Source organism: Ambystoma mexicanum, chromosome 2q (assembly GCF_040938575.1).
Source record: "Ambystoma mexicanum isolate Mex_15411 chromosome 2q, UKY_AmexF1_1, whole genome shotgun sequence".
NCBI lineage: Eukaryota > Metazoa > Chordata > Amphibia > Caudata > Ambystomatidae > Ambystoma > Ambystoma mexicanum.
Genome location: NC_090924.1, coordinates 1,174,903,322 through 1,174,920,948, shown reverse-complemented (window position 1 = coordinate 1,174,920,948; position 17,627 = coordinate 1,174,903,322). Strand labels below are relative to the sequence as shown.

At 45.6% G+C, this 17,627-nt stretch overlaps 1 protein-coding gene and 1 pseudogene across 6 annotated transcripts in view; one reads left to right on the top strand and one right to left on the bottom strand.

Moving 5' to 3' along the window:
* Positions 1-1,345: 1,345 nt before the first annotated feature.
* SGCE (sarcoglycan epsilon) overlaps positions 1,346-17,627 on the bottom strand; it is a 449,332-nt gene continuing 433,050 nt past the window's right edge. For all 6 annotated transcript variants that reach the window (XM_069648569.1, XM_069648566.1, XM_069648564.1 and 3 more), the window contains one exon: positions 1,346-1,684. In XM_069648569.1, coding sequence (XP_069504670.1) covers positions 1,668-1,684 — 17 coding nt within the window. In that variant the 3' untranslated portion in view covers positions 1,346-1,667. The remainder of the gene's footprint in view (positions 1,685-17,627) is intronic.
* Positions 12,556-13,203, top strand: LOC138570345 (uncharacterized protein C1orf50 homolog; annotated as a pseudogene).

Genomic DNA, 17,627 nt, shown 5'->3' with positions numbered 1-17,627 from the left:
TCTCTATCCATCCACTCCTCCTGTTCACTAACCTACTCCTGGTTTTCCAACCCCCTCCTTATCTTCTCCTTCCACCACCTTTCCCCCCTCTAGCTGCCAAACTCCTCTCCCTACATCTGCTCTGCCCCAATCGCCTTATTCTATCAAGACTCCTCCTGCTTCACTTGAGGCGTCTCGCTCCTTCGAGGCTCCTTCTTCTCTCCAACTGTCTCTGAAATATCACCAGTAGATTCTACTTGAAAAATCCACACTGCCTGATTTGGATCCTGGGTTGTTATAGCCTTCCTCCTGGTATGGACTATTTTATTTTTATTTTATTGCTTGAATCGCGTACCTAGCTCGAGAGCAGCAGAGTGCTGTACAGAGTGTGCGGAGCAAGAATTTGGACTGGCATCTTTTAGCAGTAGTGCAGTACTGTAAGGTCTGTGCATCAGTATGTGCGCCCATTGGAGTAGGTCCAGGACTCTTTGTGTACCTACAGTTATGTTCCTATATTAGTGAGCGCCTGGAATTAGGTGGGGCACAAAGGTTCAGCTGGGCCTCCAAATGAATTGAGAAGGTTTACAGAGCCTTTAACTAGTGTGTTTGCCATCTTGAATTTCATACGTTTTGTCAGGGCCAGCAGGGATCAGCGGCGATGTGCTACTTCTTTAAGGCCACCATGTGAATTTGTTGGTAAGGGCTGGTAAAATGCTTGGCGTTTTCCTGTGTACCTTAGATTTCCTCTGCTTGTGGAAGCTGTCAGTCTTAGCCTCATGGTCCATGAGCATTCACAAACTCACTCCACTAACCGCTTTGAAGGGGTACTCGAACTTCAGATGTCTTTACAGGTCCATGAACCAGGACCTGCAGGAACTTTCAAACTCCCCCCCCCCATACCTGAACGGGCTGTGGTGCGGGTTAGCTTTTTTTTGTGCCGAGTGCTCATTGTTCGCCTTGAGTTGTTTTCAGTCAAAAAGTCTCATAGATTGTGGGAAGGATTTGTATTAAGAGTCATAGGGCTTCTGAAAAGACTGGGGTGGTGGACCGCTCTTGAGCCACGGGGTGTTTTTGCCATATCATACACATGTCATGTGATTGTTGCTGCCCCTATGACTCTACCCTGCACTATGGAGGGAGCTAAAAGCAGGGAACAGAGTATCATCCCCATTCCACCCCTGGTATCATCCTCTGGCTTGTGGAGGTAAGCAGCAACCTTGGTCACCCCATTAGAAGTCTCCATAATGAGCACAGGAACTTAGTCACAGTGCTCTGAAGCCATACAAGGCCATATGCTGGCACTCGATCAAACCAATGCATTCAATTAAAAAATAAGCAGTATCGGATATTAGACACAAGCAAACTCTTATGTTCTTGTATTAATATGTTTATTTTTCAACAGCATTTTTTTAACAAATATATAGTGTTTATACAAATTGTTCAACATGGTACAAAAAATACATCACAATTGGATGAAAAGATTTTGTTATGAAGCAAGAATAAGATCCACTCTGTAGACATGCACGATACATACACATGTAGAAAAGCTCATGCATGCAAGTGATGAGAAAAGAATGAAACTGGGTGTGCATGAATATCTGTAAAATATGTAGGTAAACATGAAGGCAGAGGTTTTGACTTCAGTAGTATCGCGTTACAAATTCATTGCTTCTGTCACTTTTCTTTCTTCAGGGATACCATTTACCTACAGCAGAAAGACAAAAATCAGTTGGATGCAATTATCAGATCCAAAGGTGAAGTAAGGGGTCAAACTGCACCCACGTGTGGAGGAAATCAAAAAAAGTAAAAGGGTGTACAGTAAATCATGCTTCCTACCACTGCTAGATAACAACCAAAGGATCATTGAATGGCATCCTGTCTAAAGCCGCACAAGATTGCCAAAAGCAATTGTCGCCATGTTACACTGGCACATCGAGCCAACACACATATTTCAGCAGCATTGCAGATCATTTAAAAACAAATAAAAGAAAAATGAAAATGGGCAAGTCTTGATAACGTGATGAATAAAGACATGGTTCAAGACCTTTTAGTGGTTAGAAGGAAAAGGTGGCAGTCTTTGGATCATCAACCAAAACTAATTCTTGTGTATTAAATGGTTTTAAGCAAGTATCAGTAGTTTAAGAACACGTTCTAAAGTTCCTAGAGGTTTTAAAGAAGTAACAATCACATTTGAGCAAAGCTAATACTTTTTCGATCTATATAATGCTAACCTTTTACATACTAAATTCCATATTTTCAAAAATCCTTAAAAACAAATGTTTAACAATATCCACACACTTGAACTAGGTCGTCATGGTTTACACTATCAACGTTTTAAACATCGTGCATAACTGTGTTAACTATTTCTGAACTATTTTTCGGTTGTTATACGAATTGCAAGTTTCATTTTCACAGTGGATTTTCGTGCTGAGGGTTCTGGTTAATTTTGATAGCAGTTGAAGTCGCCCACCTGGGCTTGATGTTTAGAGCCCCAGATCTCTTTGTCCATGACTACAAGAGAGAGTGTTCAGAAAACCTTAGCCACCTGGAAGACATTGTGTATGGGTCGCGGTGGACATGAGGTGGACAAGGTTTCCGTACAGCTGTGATGCAGTACATTATTGAATATACTAATGAAATGGGAAGGCATCCTTTTTTCAGGGAATGAATAAGTGAACTGGTTTTACGATCACTGACAACCCCCAGTTATTCCGGTTTCTCCATTGTTGGCACATGGGTGGCGATAGTTTGTCGATATTATTTGCTATGGTTTGCTCGTGGTCTAATCTTTCATTGATCAAAGATTTGAATCCCACTCATTTTTGGTATCAGAAAGGCAGATGCGGATTGAAGGCACTCTGTAAATGTTCGGCAACACAGCCATATATAATTATTAAAAGAAAGCACCCCCGACTGTCCCCTTTCTCTTAAATGTGGGAGGGACAGGTCTTCAGGTGTGTACTACTGCCACACTTGCAAGTGGTGCTTTTGAGTCTGCCACTGCAACTATATTAGTGCATTCATTCCCTCTTAAATAGCTGCCCCTTTTTATTGAATTTGCATTCAACAAAGACACTTCATGGTATGAACTGTGCATCTGGTTTCTCGCTGTGTCATTCAGCTCAGGTGATGATTCCAGATGTGTAAACCTCACAGAATTTGGACGCAGATGTTTTCAAATCACGTTGTGTGTGCAGTGTCAGGAGAACATATAGAAGCACTCGTGGGTCTGAGGGTCCTTTCTCCAACTTCCTGTTCTCTCCTGCCATCCTTCATTGCTCCTGCCCATCATCACTCTTCTGCCTTCCTCTTTGTCTTACCCCCTACTGCGCTACCTTTCCCTGCTCTCTTCTCGCCTGCTCGCCTTCGCACTGCTCTGTTCTCTCGTTCCTTTTCCAAACTTCCACACCTAACCCAAGACCTGGCCTTGTTTTTATAAATTGGGCACTGGGCCATTAACTGGGATTATGGTTTCGTGCAGGCTGCCTGCAGGGATTGATTAATTCCATTGGTAGATTGTTGAGTGGTGCTATTCCGTGTCTCAATCTTGGTGTGGTTGGCTATCGTTTCCGTTACTAAGGTTACGCGTTCTGCAATTCTGTGGGCAGAATCCACCAAAGCACCAACTTTGATTCGGGTGACTGTCATAGTCGCTCTTCATCCCTGTTGCTCGCTAGTCCTTCTAACTGGGTTTGGCAATCATGATCCTTACCTTGGTGCATTCCTGTGTACATAAAGCAGTGGTTTGCAGCTGGCCTCATAAGCCACATGTGCATGGAGTAAAATATCTCTGAACTTCTCTGTCAGACTCGCAGCCTGCAATCGTGTTGGGCTTGCCAGTGCTCGGAACCTATTGCTCTATACTGAGCTGATGGTTGTCTATGAGTGGTGGGCCTACAGATGCTCGCACAGAAGCGGGGAGCGGAGAAGAGGCCCTCGAGGTTACAACATGTAGCACCTCCAGAGCAAATATCACATAGTCCGTGTTCTCTCCCAGCCCCCACATCCCTCTATCCCAACCAAGGGACCAGACCACGCAGTCCTCTTGAAATGGGCAGATATGTGAAAGGACCTTGTCTATTCAGGTTGAGTGTATATTTGTACTAGGTTTTGCTCCAGTAGTCATGGCTTTATAAAGAAGACTGCATTGTGAGGAAAAACCTACATCTGCTGCTGGTCTTTTATAATAATAACATAAGTAACTAGAATACAAAGAGACAATTCCTATTAATGGCAAGAGATATTTGAACGGACACCCACACGTTCAAATAAAGTGTGAGGCAAGTGGCAGAAAACATCAATGAAAGAAAGGCATGCAGGACCGATGATTGGACGGAGGTGGCCAGCCCACTCCACTGTCACAGCCAAGGGACAACGGGGTTGCATCAGAAGGGGTAGTTACAATGCACTGCACAAGTTAAAAGAAAATATCACTGTACATCTGGCCATCAACATTCGAAGTTAACATTTTTCATGCCTAGCTGTACAGACGTCTATAGTGATCTGATATATAGATTGCAGAAGGCAGGTAAAGGGGCCCCAAGAGGAAATAAGGGTTGCTTTCTTACCCTAACCAATGGAGAGCATTTTTATTTTAAAAGCTTGGTATCCTTAACATCCATCAACTTGTTTTAGGAAATGTGCAATTATTTATTGTTCTTTACTCTTGTCGAGCATTACAAATAGTAGCTGTGAAGCAACGTTGAGCTGTACAGCAAGTAGTGTGAGCAATGCAGTACAATATATGAGTACAATTAGGAGTATAGACTATTCGGAATGCTTAGGGCATGGGGCGAGGGGTAAAGACAGACAATATAGGTCAGAAAGAAAAGAAGGACACGGTGTTGATCATTTCCTTGGTGGATACTCAGCTGTGCTTCTGGTGAAGATGTATTCCAGCCATTCACACTTTCCTAAATGTAGTGTTAAGTCTGCATCAGGGACCCTTACCTTCTTCTGCTATGAGAGAGGAAGCAAGGTGTCTTCCCTGTTAGTGGCCACTCCCCCCCAGAATATGCTAAATGGGGAAAGTCAAACTCCTCCTCGCACATTTTTTTTAACGTCTTTATTTATGATTTTGACATCTGTATCCAAAAACATATTATGAGCAATAATACAAATTGAAGAAAACCATTATAACAGTGAAACTACACTATGGGTGTGCACAGTCTTTAAAGTCTATATTCTCATGCCTAAGACCAATGTTACTATCTGCTAGGACCGCAGTTTTACATTGCCAGAAGGTCACTCGTAGTGAGGGATCTGTCTCAAATCAAAGAAAAACCTCTCACCAGTGGAGGTTTGGAAAAATAGGGCTCCCTGGTTTTACATAATCTGTGAAGGGGGACCAAGCATCCAGACATTGTTGGTGGCTAGTGAAGACATTTTCTCTATTCCCAGGACCTCCAAGATTTTGATCCACCATTTAACTATAGAGGAACCCACTGAGTCTTTCCACTGCTGTGCCACTGTGAGTTTAGCTGCTTGCAGTAAATGAGTCAAAAGTGACGGTCTGGATCCTGTTGTATTGAAGGTGCTAAATCAGTGCTAAATAGGGGGCGTACCTACCATCTTCGGGAAGAGGGGATGGGGCAACTCATAGGGGGTGGGGGGTAGGACACAGCCATGCAAACAAACTGTAGTAATGCGGTGAATGATGGCCACACAGGGAAATACTTGGATGGGGTTGTACTGTGTACGTCATCGATCCGAAAAGCTTATGCAACTAACTACGCGATAGGGAAAAATCCCAATTAAACACACTTAGCAGGGATGCCCCCAGGTTGGGCCTCACCCGGGAAATCTGCCCTGAGCACATGACCAACACACCACAGATTAGGGAGGAGGGAGACGAAGCTCAGGCTGCGCGTCATGAGCAGACTTGGGCAGCTGAGACAGCACTGGGTAATGTAATGCCAAGGCAGCAAACCAATCCCATGGGCATTCGGGGGTAGAGGGGAAGTGGACCTGAGCCAGAGAACCATTTACATAGCCACAACTGCCTTTTGGCAGGTGGAAATGGGAATGGGAGCCCTGCAGAGAGCGCGTGCCTGAGAGCACCAATCAGACGGTAAGTTTCTATGTCCCTGGGAGGTGGCCAGCCTTCAGTGTATCCAGCAGGTCTGCAAAGGCCGTTATTCGGCAGGTGCCGTGTGAATGTCTTCCTTCCCACCAGAAGCAGGGTCTCTTCTGCAATAGTGCTGACCAATGGCAGAACAATAAAGTCTCAGTGGTCAGCATAAATGTTATTTTACTAATTGAAAATTGTCCCTGGGAGGTGTGAGAAACAATGTGGCGCCACATGGGAAGGTGATGTTGACCTGTTAGCTCCAATCATGGTTCACTAACATACGCTTAGCACTAAGGATATGACGTAGTTTTGCCAATGTGTTCCATGGGAACACCGAAAAATATGAACATTCAAGCTGGCACTGTTTCTAATGCCTTGACCATTGTATTCGAAGTATAAAACTAATGTTTGCTGCATGCCTAGCTGTCGGCTCGTATAAATCAGTTCCGATTCTTCCGTGCTGCTGCGCGCTCAACAAATGCGAATAAATAAATAAATCAAGATTCACTGTTCTATTTCATTTGTGCTCGCCCAGCTGTAATAAACAGCATTTACTCTTTGCCCGGTGTGCGCTCCTTCTTGGTCTACCTGTGGTATTTATTTATCACAAGTGTTTGGAAGACCCTTGATACATTGTCATGGGATATATATTCTCCGGGTCTCTGTTCCCCATCATTACCATGAACGGGTCAAGTGAGAGGCCACATTTCATTATTATTTTGATGTGGCACCAGACCTCTTTCCATAATATTTGGGCAGTTTGGCACCCCTAGCACATGTGGATGAAATCTCCCTCTGCCCAGCAGCCTCTCCACCAAAGAGAGGATTAATCCTTAATCTTCTATTTCTCCTATTTTTCTCTCTCTCTTCTCCCTCTCTCATTCTGCTTGTATATCCTCATTTCATTCATTCTCTAACTCTGACACTGCCCTTCTTCTAGCTAGAGCCCATCATCTGATCCAATTCCTTCCTCACTCTTATCTTACGGCTGTTTAATGTTTCTCTTTGAATGCATCTTTTCCTTCCTCGTGTAAGCATGCCACTATTCTCCCTGTCATCAACATGCATTGGCAAAGCCAACAGTTTTGGCATTTACTGCTGTTCTTTGTATTTTGCATTTATAGGCTGCAGGGTGCAAGGAGGGGAGTGCAATTCCCCAAGGGAGGAATTGATAAGGGGCGCAGGTGTGCAAGAGAATGAGAAGGAAAGAGAATAGAGCAATGGAGGAAACGATTGAGAGAGGTGCAACTGATGATGATCATGAAGAAATATGGGTGAGAAAGAGAGTGAGAGGGTTAGAAATAAAGCAACAGTGTGAGAGGAAGGATGAGAGGGTGTAGAAAGAAGGAGTGGGGTGGGTGGGTCAGTTGGTGTGTTGTACAGAGAGTTGGGTGGACAAGGGTAGAGAGATTTGTGGTAGGGTAGGTGGGGGTACAGTGCTTGGGGTAGAGGGAGTGGAGGTTGAATGGGTGGGGGTAGAGAGAGTGGGGTAGAGAGAGTAGGGGTAAGGTGGGTGAGGGTAGAGTGAGCGGGGGTAGACAGGGTGGGGTATGGTAGGTTAGTGGAAGACATGGTGGGGGCAGTTAACAGGGTGGTGAGTAGGGTAAGTGGGGATAGAGAGGGCAGGGAAAGGTTGGGTGGGTGTGGGGCTAGACGGTGGGGTAGAGATGGTGGGGTTAGGATGAGTGGGTGGGGGTAGTCAGGTTGGTGGTAGAGTGGGTGAGGGCATATAGGGTGGGAATTGGGTGGGTAGGATAGAGAGGATGTGTTGGGTGTTGTAGAGAGAGTGGGACTAGAGTGGGTGGGATAGAGAGAGTGGGGGGAGAGAGTGGGGTAGGGTGGGTTGGTTTTCTTGGGTAGAGATAGTGGGGGTAGGGTGCATGGGGTTTAAGAGGGTGGGAGTAAGGTGGGTAGGGGTGGGTGAGTGGGTGTGCTTATAGAGATTGGGGGTGTGATGGGTGATGGCAGGTAGTTGGGGGCAAAATACATGAAGAACAAAGCAGCCTCAGAAGGACTTGTCAAAAGTACCCCAAAATATCCCAAACAAAACTCAGCCAGCAAATGTAATGAGGGTGGGGGTAGACAGTATGGGGCGGGTTGGGGTAGAGTGAATGAGGGTAGAGGAGGGGTCGTGTGGTGAAGGCCTGTATTTAGAAAGGCAGCCTCGTGAGGGCAAACAAAGAGATCTGCTATCAAAAATAGGCCAAATGTCAGCTAAAAATAGCCAAAATAGCCCAACATAAAATCACTGTGCTGGGAAACGGCAAACCCAACACCCGACTTTCTTCTTAAAAAGCAGCTGATTGGAGCAATTATTGTTAGGGAAATTTTCATTGGGTAGAACGGCAGAGGAGTTAAAAAAAAGAGAGTTTAGTGATTTGGCGGTTTCATGTCATGCGTGACGAATCCCAGGGTATTGTCACTGCTCCCATAGGGAGAGCCCCTTCCCATGAGGCCAGGGTGGTGAGGCCGCTACCCGATAGTTCCCCTGGGGGTGGTACTAAGCGGGTGTATCACATGGGGAGGGAAACCCTCTATGGGACCAGTGATGACTATCTTGGGAGAACTTGGTGTGCACCCCTCCATTTCAGTCCCCTCTTTCCTCTATCCCACTCGGTCCTCTGTGGTCCCCCACATGCCTATATATTTGTGTAGAGTAGATGACAAAATCCACACAGACCACACTGGGAAGAGGAAGAGGAAGGGCTACCCAGATGGAGTTCATATAACCACTGACACGAACAAGAACAGGCAAGGAGGAAAAAGCCTACTGTGGAACACAAGGTTGTGGTACAGTCAACAAGAGCAAGGGCCACAGATAAAAAGGGAAGACGGACTGTGTATTTTGTCTGATTCTCCCCGGAGGAACCGAGAACCAGCTGGAGGCTCGCCGAAGATAACAGGAAAGGCTAACAGAGCCTCACCAAACACATGCAGTGTTCACCGTCATCCAGGCTGGAGAATCGTAGGCCCGGAAGAGACCGGGAGTCGGACCATGCGGTCTAGAGCAAGAAACACATGCAGTGAGGGACCAGACCTGGGAAGTCTCCAAGGGTACATAGAGACCGCTGGAAGGTGTGGATGTCCGTAGCAGCAGGAAACAGCTCAGCTAAGCTACTTGACCAAGCCGGTAATGCCATAAAAGGTACATGGGTCACAGTAGTGGATGGTAGAGATAAAGGATAATGAAGGAGGTGGCTGGGCGAAGGTTGAAGAACCCCATCTCCCTTGTACCAGTACCTCGAAAGACAGCACATAAGGGGCTGGGACCCATACAAAGTTGGGGAAGCCCCAGAAACACAGGGTCGGAGAAGCACGCAACCAAGGGGCTGGGGCCCACAGCATGTCGGGGAGATCCTGAGAAACCCAGATAGGTCTGGTACCCAGACGAGAGAGAGAGAGATAGAGAGGCAGAGGGAGAAGGAGAAGAAGAGAGAGAGAAGTGTGTTAAGTTAAAATAAGGGGTTGAGGCCCCGTTGCTAAAAGAAGAGACATTTTCTTGAACACAGAGATCTACAGACAAGTCTGGCAGGATAGTGAACCAGACTTGGTGTTACACTTCGGAACTGGAAAAAGAAACGGGGAAGAGAGAGACTCTCAGCTGATACTTGGGAATTGTGCTTTTGTGAAATAAGAAAGACTGTGAAAGAAAACGGAAAGGAAGACACTTCCCCATCCATCCTGTTATTGTTTGTATATGTTTGGAGGAGTATCCAACTTCAAGAACTTTTAAGTTCAATAGACCAACTCTTTGTGTTTCCTCATTAAAACTGAACATTGAATTGGCTTCCAGAACGAGTGAAGCCCCCTTGTGGATCAAGAAAACACCCTGTGTTTCCTTAGTTGATCTAGAGTGTAAGGGACAGAAATCGGTTTGGACACAGGACGGTGGACATTCACTTTATTGGACCTCCTGACAGATTCCTTAGTCTTTTTGTTGAAGTAGGACAACCCCTCTTAGATATAGGGCAAGATAGATTTTCTTTGCCAACAAACATGCCACCTCTGTGTCAGACTTGTACTTCTGCGCCCTTACATATGGTGTTAGAAGCAGGATCTAACCTGGCTGACCATAACCGGGGAAACCCTAAAGTTTACCAAACTTAATCATAGGGGCTCCAACCCCTTATTGGCCACTTTGGAGTCTATTGGGTTTGACTTATCCAGTAAGCAGGAAATGGTTATAGAACCAGGGGAAGGGCGCATTATACCTACTGGTCTAGTCTTGTCATCTCCCAAGGGTACCTATATTAGGCTAACATCCAAGTCAGGGTTAGCCTGGAAATATGGTTTGTATGTACTGGCTGGGGTGGTGGACCCGATTATAGGCGAGACATTAAAATTCTCCTTAAAAACAATGGAAAGCAATCTTATCACATTAAGATAGGAGATAAGATTGCATGAGGAATATTTAAAAAAGCAGGATTTCCTGACCTGCTAGAAGCCCCTGGCCAAGAGCAAACAGATAGAGGGGAAAGGGGTTTGGTGAAGCAGACATAGGAGAGGAACTTGAGACAGAAACAACCACCCCACAGGCAAACACTGAGGAAATTGAAATCATGCCAGATCTAGCCTTTGCTGGGCCATGACACCATATTAGCTAAAGCCTTCCAGAAAGTGGTATCAGAAGAAGAGAGGAAGAAAGATGCACCCTTCTTTTCCCTCAAACGGTGGTTATGTTATATGGGAGATACAACCTTGGAAGGTGTCGTACGATCCCAAATTGTAGTCCCAAAAGGTCATCTTAGGGTAGTCATGGAGATTGCACACGCACACCTCACCCCGGGGCACTTAGGGGCAACTAAGACCCAAGGACAGATAGTGAGTAGATTCAACTGCCCAGGAATTTCGGCAGGATACAAATCTTTGTTGCAACTTTTTCACTACGCGATAGTCCCCCTGAGGGTGGTATTTAGTGGGTGGATCTCATGGGGAGGGAAACTGCCGATGGGACCAGTGGTTCCGGACCTGCTTTTTTTCTTCCTCTACGCCTGTCCTCTTACCTCTATAATGTCACCCTTTGGTCTGTCTCACCACCTCTATACTGATGACACTCAGCTTTTTCTATCCTTTTCTGCCTTTTCCTCCTCCATTCACGCTACCATGACCTCCTGCCTCCTGGCTATCCAATCATGGATGGCTGATCACTACCTCATTCTTAATCCTTCTAGGGCAGAGGTTTTTTCTTCCCTACTTCAACCATCCCTCCTCCAGTGTCTCCTGCTTCTGTTTCCTTTCCTCCTTTCTCTCTTCCTATTTCTCTATCCGTCTGTAATATAGGCGTAGACCTAGATTCTTCGCTTTCTTTTACTGCCCACATCTCATCTCTCTCCAGCTCTTGCAGGGTTCATCTTTTTAATACAAACAATGTCTGTTCTTTTCTCACATTTCATGCTTCTAAGTTGCTAATTTCTTCTCTTATCTTTTCTTATCTCTTGTATTGATCTTGTCTTCATTTTGGACTTCCTGTCTGTCTGATAAGCCCCCTAAAAAACATCTATAACTCTTCTATCCACCTTTGCTATTTGCTTACCCCTCGTGACTTCATTTCTTCAGCTCTCTTTTCTCCTCGATGGCTACCTTTTCACTCTCGTGTTAAGTTCAATTTCCCCTATCTTGTCTTTAAGTCTCTTCAAAGTCTTGGTCCCATTTATCTCTCTACTTTGCTCTTATTTTGCTCTGCCTCTTGTTCTCCCTTCTCCCAATCTCAATACCTTTTATCAGTTCCCCGACCACCTTGTGCCAAATCCGGCTTTCTCTCTTTCTCTCTCTATGCCCCACTTCATTGGAACGCGCTCCTGCTCTCTTTCCTCCTATTCTTTCTTTTGCCCAGGCCTTAAGGACCACCTACTCTCCTCTGAACATTTGGACTATCATGTTATTTTACCCCCTGATTTGTACCGCTCAGTATTGTTTTTGTTGAGGGCTCTTTGACTTAAATCCAAATAAAATTCAAAATTCCGTCTTGGCTTTATGGATCTCGTGGGCAGTCAGGGACCCCCTGAAATACATTTTGTATGCATTTTCCTTTTAGGGTACATTTATAGGATTTTTGCCCTTTAGCATATGCTTAACATGTCCTCTTCAGTTATGGGGACCTCAAATTCATCTGCCCATTTCCTCATGTAAGGGTGGGGATCCTCTAGGGAATCCTTCTGTAAGGACTGGTAAAGCCTAGTGATTCTCTTTTTACCCAAGCTTCCATTCAGGGTAAACTGTAGGCCGATTGGCACTTAGGTTCAGGCCTTGGCCACCTCGCTGGCTGAAGATCATTGTCTGGGCTGTGTGTATCTATATCTTTAGATTCCTGCACCACAAGCCTACATTCATCGAATATCATGGGTTTGTCTGTTAGTGTTTATGTAGTAGCGTGAACCCTGCTCCCACTGTGTGAATGCGTCCTGGTGGGATGTCAGGATTCTGCATGTGTGGTGAGAGAGGGCCAATGCTCGTTGTTAACACCAGATGCGATAAACACGTACCCCAGTGGTAGAGTGTAATTTCCACGCACATCAGACGGCTCTTACACAATCTGTTAGTGTAGCTTAAGTGGAACTCTCGAAATGAGCATCTCCGAAGTGAAGACGATCACTACTGTTGCCCTGGTGGAAAGCAGCTCTGACCCAAGTGGACTCAAGTTAGCTCCTATCAGACAAATCGAATCGGCGATCCATCAGACCTTGTAGCCCCCACTCACCAGGTGTAGAAGGCAGATGAGTTTTTCCGAGCCAATGCTCGTAATAGACTGACTACAATTGCAGGGCAAAGTTGTTTCTTACAAGAGCAGGCGCCAAAGGTTTTTGGAGAGGCAAAAAGGGATGCAGATCTACATCATACAGCATATAATGTTGTGAAGAAACCAGGAAATATATACTACTTGTACATGAGAACAAGTGGCCAGAGATATTTGTCAATCCTCTCACCAAAGGACTGGGGACCCAGATGCCCCACGAGTTCCTCAGTGCCTTTAAGCTGCAGCATGACATGTCATGGACCCCTTTTGAGGGCAATGAGAAATTAGACGCCGATATCAACATCATCGACAAACTACTGAGCGATCACTGCCCCAGTGCACAGAGCCCAACTTCCAAGGGCTCCTCAATTCAAGCTGCTGGAGATCGAACCTGCAAGAGAGCCAACTACTGAAATTGTGAGAGGTTATTGATCATTAAGTCCATGTATGACCGCTTCATGTGGGCCCCTGCGATTTTATCTGATACTGTTCCCATCACATCTCTGTGCCTTGCTAAGAAAGTATATCTTTGCCTCGCTCTACCGAAGACTGTTCCCCCTGCACACCTGATCCGATCCATTCCGCCCCCCTCTAACCGTTCTCTCTGCTGTTCTCATTAACATGCCACTAAAACAGACTGCCGTTTGAACCAATACTTTTTGGCCAACACGTGGACTTTCCTATCTAGATGGGACTACATTCCTCTTCATTATTCACTGCTATTCCTAACTATTTATACACGACCAGCTGCATTGTTCTAACCAAGCCTCTCTTATGTAATGTATTTACTACTTGTAATGTGTACTTTGCCGTGCATCAATACCACTTCCATAGTAGTTGATGCACTCACCTTATCTGCCTTTGCCATGCTTGTTATCGTGCATACGTGAAGTAGCACCCCGTTGTATGAGGCACAGTTTTCCCAGAATGTGCACCCTCACCTATTCTGTCATGCTTGTTATGGTGCATACCTGAAGTAGAACCCCGCTCCATGAGGCGTGGCTTTCCCAGAATGTGCACCTATTTTGTCATGCTTGTTATCGTACACACCTGACGCAGCCCCCCCTTCCATGAGGCGTGGCTCTCCAGTGCATCATGTTACCAATCTATATGTACCATGCACTTCCTGTAACTGGCGCCTAGATACCTGAGGACTTGGTGCACTGAAATAAATGTAAATAAAATAAATAAATGCAACGAGGTCTATTGTGGTTCATCCGACTTTCTTGCTTAAGAATAGTAGGGATTAAAAGGTCACAGGGGATAGAGATTGATCGATGTCTCGCCAATGCGTATGTCCCACATCTAGACCCCAATCAAACACAATTTCCACTTAGGCCACCCATAAATATTTCATCAGTTCTTGGACTCCCAGCCTGCCTAAATTTGGGTTTTTATATGAACATCTTGTGCTTGAGTCATGGTTCCTCCCTTACTCCCAAATGAACCCTGATGCCCTTCAGTGGAGGTCCTTAAACATTTGCATTGGGATTTTGAGTGGTAGATATCTGAAGGTAAATAAGAGTGTGGGGAGCAAGGTCAATTTCACAGCAATTACACATACCACTCAGGGACGTCATTTCACCAAAATGCCAGGGGTAGCGGAAGTGACATCACACGACCCTTGACACCTGATGACATCACAGGAAGTGATGTCATTTGACCCCACCCCCCAAAGTGATGTCACGGAAAGCGATGGAACACGACCTTTCACCCGTTGACAAAACAGGAAGTGGCATCACATAGCATTGTACACTACGAAAAATATGGTTACGATATCACTATAATGTAATGTACATTTCATAGAAGAATGGATCGTCATATGGATCGTTAAGATCAGTGTTCATAGGCCCATATTACCAAATTACTGTGAATGCAAGCAGACGTCCATGACCAAATGATAATGATGTGTCAACATATATTGAAGTTTTCAACTTATTCCAATGCAATTATGTTAAAAAGTAGAATTATTTACACATGTATTACTTATAGGAATGAATATGTGATAAATGGACATTAACAGATGTTTTATCAAACTCCCTCTTGTACGCCTATATGCTTTTATGACTCGAAATACAAGCTGAAATTGCAAATATAAATAGTCTTACCCTGGTTTGCAAAATGCCTCTTCTCCCTTGCGGGTGGGTGCATTGTAGCCCAGGAAAGCCGGCTTTCCGTGGCATAGGGTGAAGGCTGAGCGAGGACAGTGGGAGTCTTCTGCGGGAAATGCCTCCTCTGGGCCCTGAGCCAGAACTGCTTACTGTGCGCCTGGACCGTGCGCTAGCTCTCCCGGCTCTCGTATAGCCTGATCAGGGCATGTTCATCCGTTTGTGCCATTTGCACCGTTGTTCCCTTTGTTGCAGCTCAGCTGATATTTTACTAGGGCTATAAACTCCTCTTGTGCCGGAGTGCAACTCTTCTCGCTGTGAAAGCTGACACGCTGCCCTCGCCATGAAAGTGAAACAAAGGTTATCTCCATGGAGAAGAGGTCTCCCACGGCTTTAATGAGCTGAACTCCCGCGGCCGATTTTCAACACAAGAATTCGGTTCTGGACAAAATCCGGCTCTTCTAGTAATATGTTTAGTGACATGTAGGGACCGGAACCCGGAAATAAATAAATAAGACATGTTGCGTTGTGTATGCGCATTTGTAAGGAAAAATATTTCTCTCGCAGACAGGGCACACAGTTTTAACATACACAGCGCTTTTTTGTAGGCGAGGTCGGACAAAGTTCATGGTTGCCAGGCAACCATGACCTCGAGTGCCAGCCTCCAGACCTAGTGGAGCCGCGCCCGCCCCAGGCAGGCATCATGGAGCCTGCCCTGCAAGTCACTGCGCACGCGATTCAGCCCACCAGTGACTTGACTCCTAATTCTTTTTTAAATAATCAGAGGTTGAAGGCACTGGCAGGTTGACTCGCGAGCATGGTAACCCGCAAGGCAAGCTCCATGACCTCTGCAATCTTTTTGCGACCGTTGATTATTTTAAAAATAATTATGCTGCAAGGCCTTAATCAGAGGTCGCAAAAAGATCACAGAGGTCGCAAGGGAATCACCAGAGGTCACAGTTGCGACCTCTGGCGACCCCCAAATGACGTCCCTGATACCACTATTGCTTCATCCGGCCATCTAAAGGGTGAGATTCTATTTAACAAGGTGAATCAGGCAACCAACTGGAAAGCCTGCAGTTCATTCATTGCTGCAGGCAAGGATGTCTTAACGTCAGTGTAGAGCCCTATCTTGTGTTGGATGTTGCTACAGACCACACCCAAGATTGCTTCATTGTTTCTTATGGCTGCCACAAGGGGTTCTACCCCCAGGGAAAATATCAGGTGGGACAGCGGACATCCTTGTCTAGTACCTCTTCTAGTAGGGATCACAGCAGAGATTCTACCATTACCCTAAGCCTAGCAGATGGAGTTTGATAGCAAGCCAGTACCCATTTAATGAACTTTGGGCCGAACCTGAAGGATTTTAGGGTCAGTGTTAAGAAATTTCTATCATTTGTATTGAACCCCTTATGTGCGCCCAAGGCAGCTATGCTAAACTTTTAACCTTGCTTATTGCCTCAGTCAAATATATGTTTTATTGTCTTGAGTGCCTCTATTTAGTATAAACCCAGTTTGATCTGGGTTTGCAATCTTTGGAATGATCTGTGTTAATCGGTTCACTACGACCTTTGCGTATAGCTTGGTGTCCCCACTCAGGAGAAATATTGGGCGATATGCACCCCGTCCATGGGCGTTTTATTGGGCTCCAGTATAAAAGTAGCAACGGAATCTGACATTTTTTCAGTTGTCATTCCTGACAGGAGGAACGATTCAAATAATGTTATCAGAGGGAGGATTAGTTGTCTCTTAAAACTTTATAGTACTTGTTTGTGAACCCATCAGGGTGTGGGGCTTTGTTTAAGGGTGGGCATTTAATAACTTGAGCAACTTCTTTGTCTGTTTTCTCGGCTTCTAACATTTGTTTTTCTTGTTCTGTGACCTGTGGTAGTCATAACGTGGCAAGATAACAGCCTTGTGCCTCCTCATCCCGTGTAAAACCTAGAAAGACTGACTTATAGTAGTCTTCCATAATTTAAGTTTCTCTGCTTCTCCATATTGCTTCACCCCTGGGTCAACCTTAATACAGGTTATGAAGTTCTGAGTTTTCATCTTCAACCCCGCAGCGAGAAACGTTGTTGCCTTATTGCCCCTCATGTAGTATGAGTGTTTCATATGATATGATATGGCATTTATAACGCGCCTATACACAGGTGTTTCAAGGCGCGACGAGGTAGGGGAGGGGCACATAGGGAGGACGGACAACGATCCTACTAGGCCAGGTGTCATTCAGATCACGCAAGTGCGTGGGAAGGGGCAGGGACAGTGCAGTACATGGCAAAGATGATAACAATAAGTAAGTAGCAGCCAGCATGTGGCAAGTGCATGGTAAGAGCAGGCAGCAGGTGTCAAGAGCTGAGAGAGGGACTGTATGGAATACAGAGAACAGTCTGCAAGTGTGGGGGGTTGCCAGGTGGGCAGTGCAAGTGTGAAACGCTGGCCGAAGGACCAGGTCCCGAGATCAGAGGGTGTCCAGGCAGCCAGTGCAGTTCCAGTTACAACTGGGAGGTCGGCAGAGGAGGGGAGGAGAAAAAGCAGAAGCAAAGAGAAAGGTTTTGAGGAGCTTCCGGAACCAGCAGTAGCTCCTATGCTGACCTAGTGGCATATGTGCTTTCCACTTGTTGTCTGACTATTTTCATGTCTAGGGCCGACCTGTTTTACTGAGAGCGCTTGTGTGTGGATTCTAGGTCCTTTCATTGGTTTCTAGAAGGATGCACAGTGATTCCCCGGCTTTTAC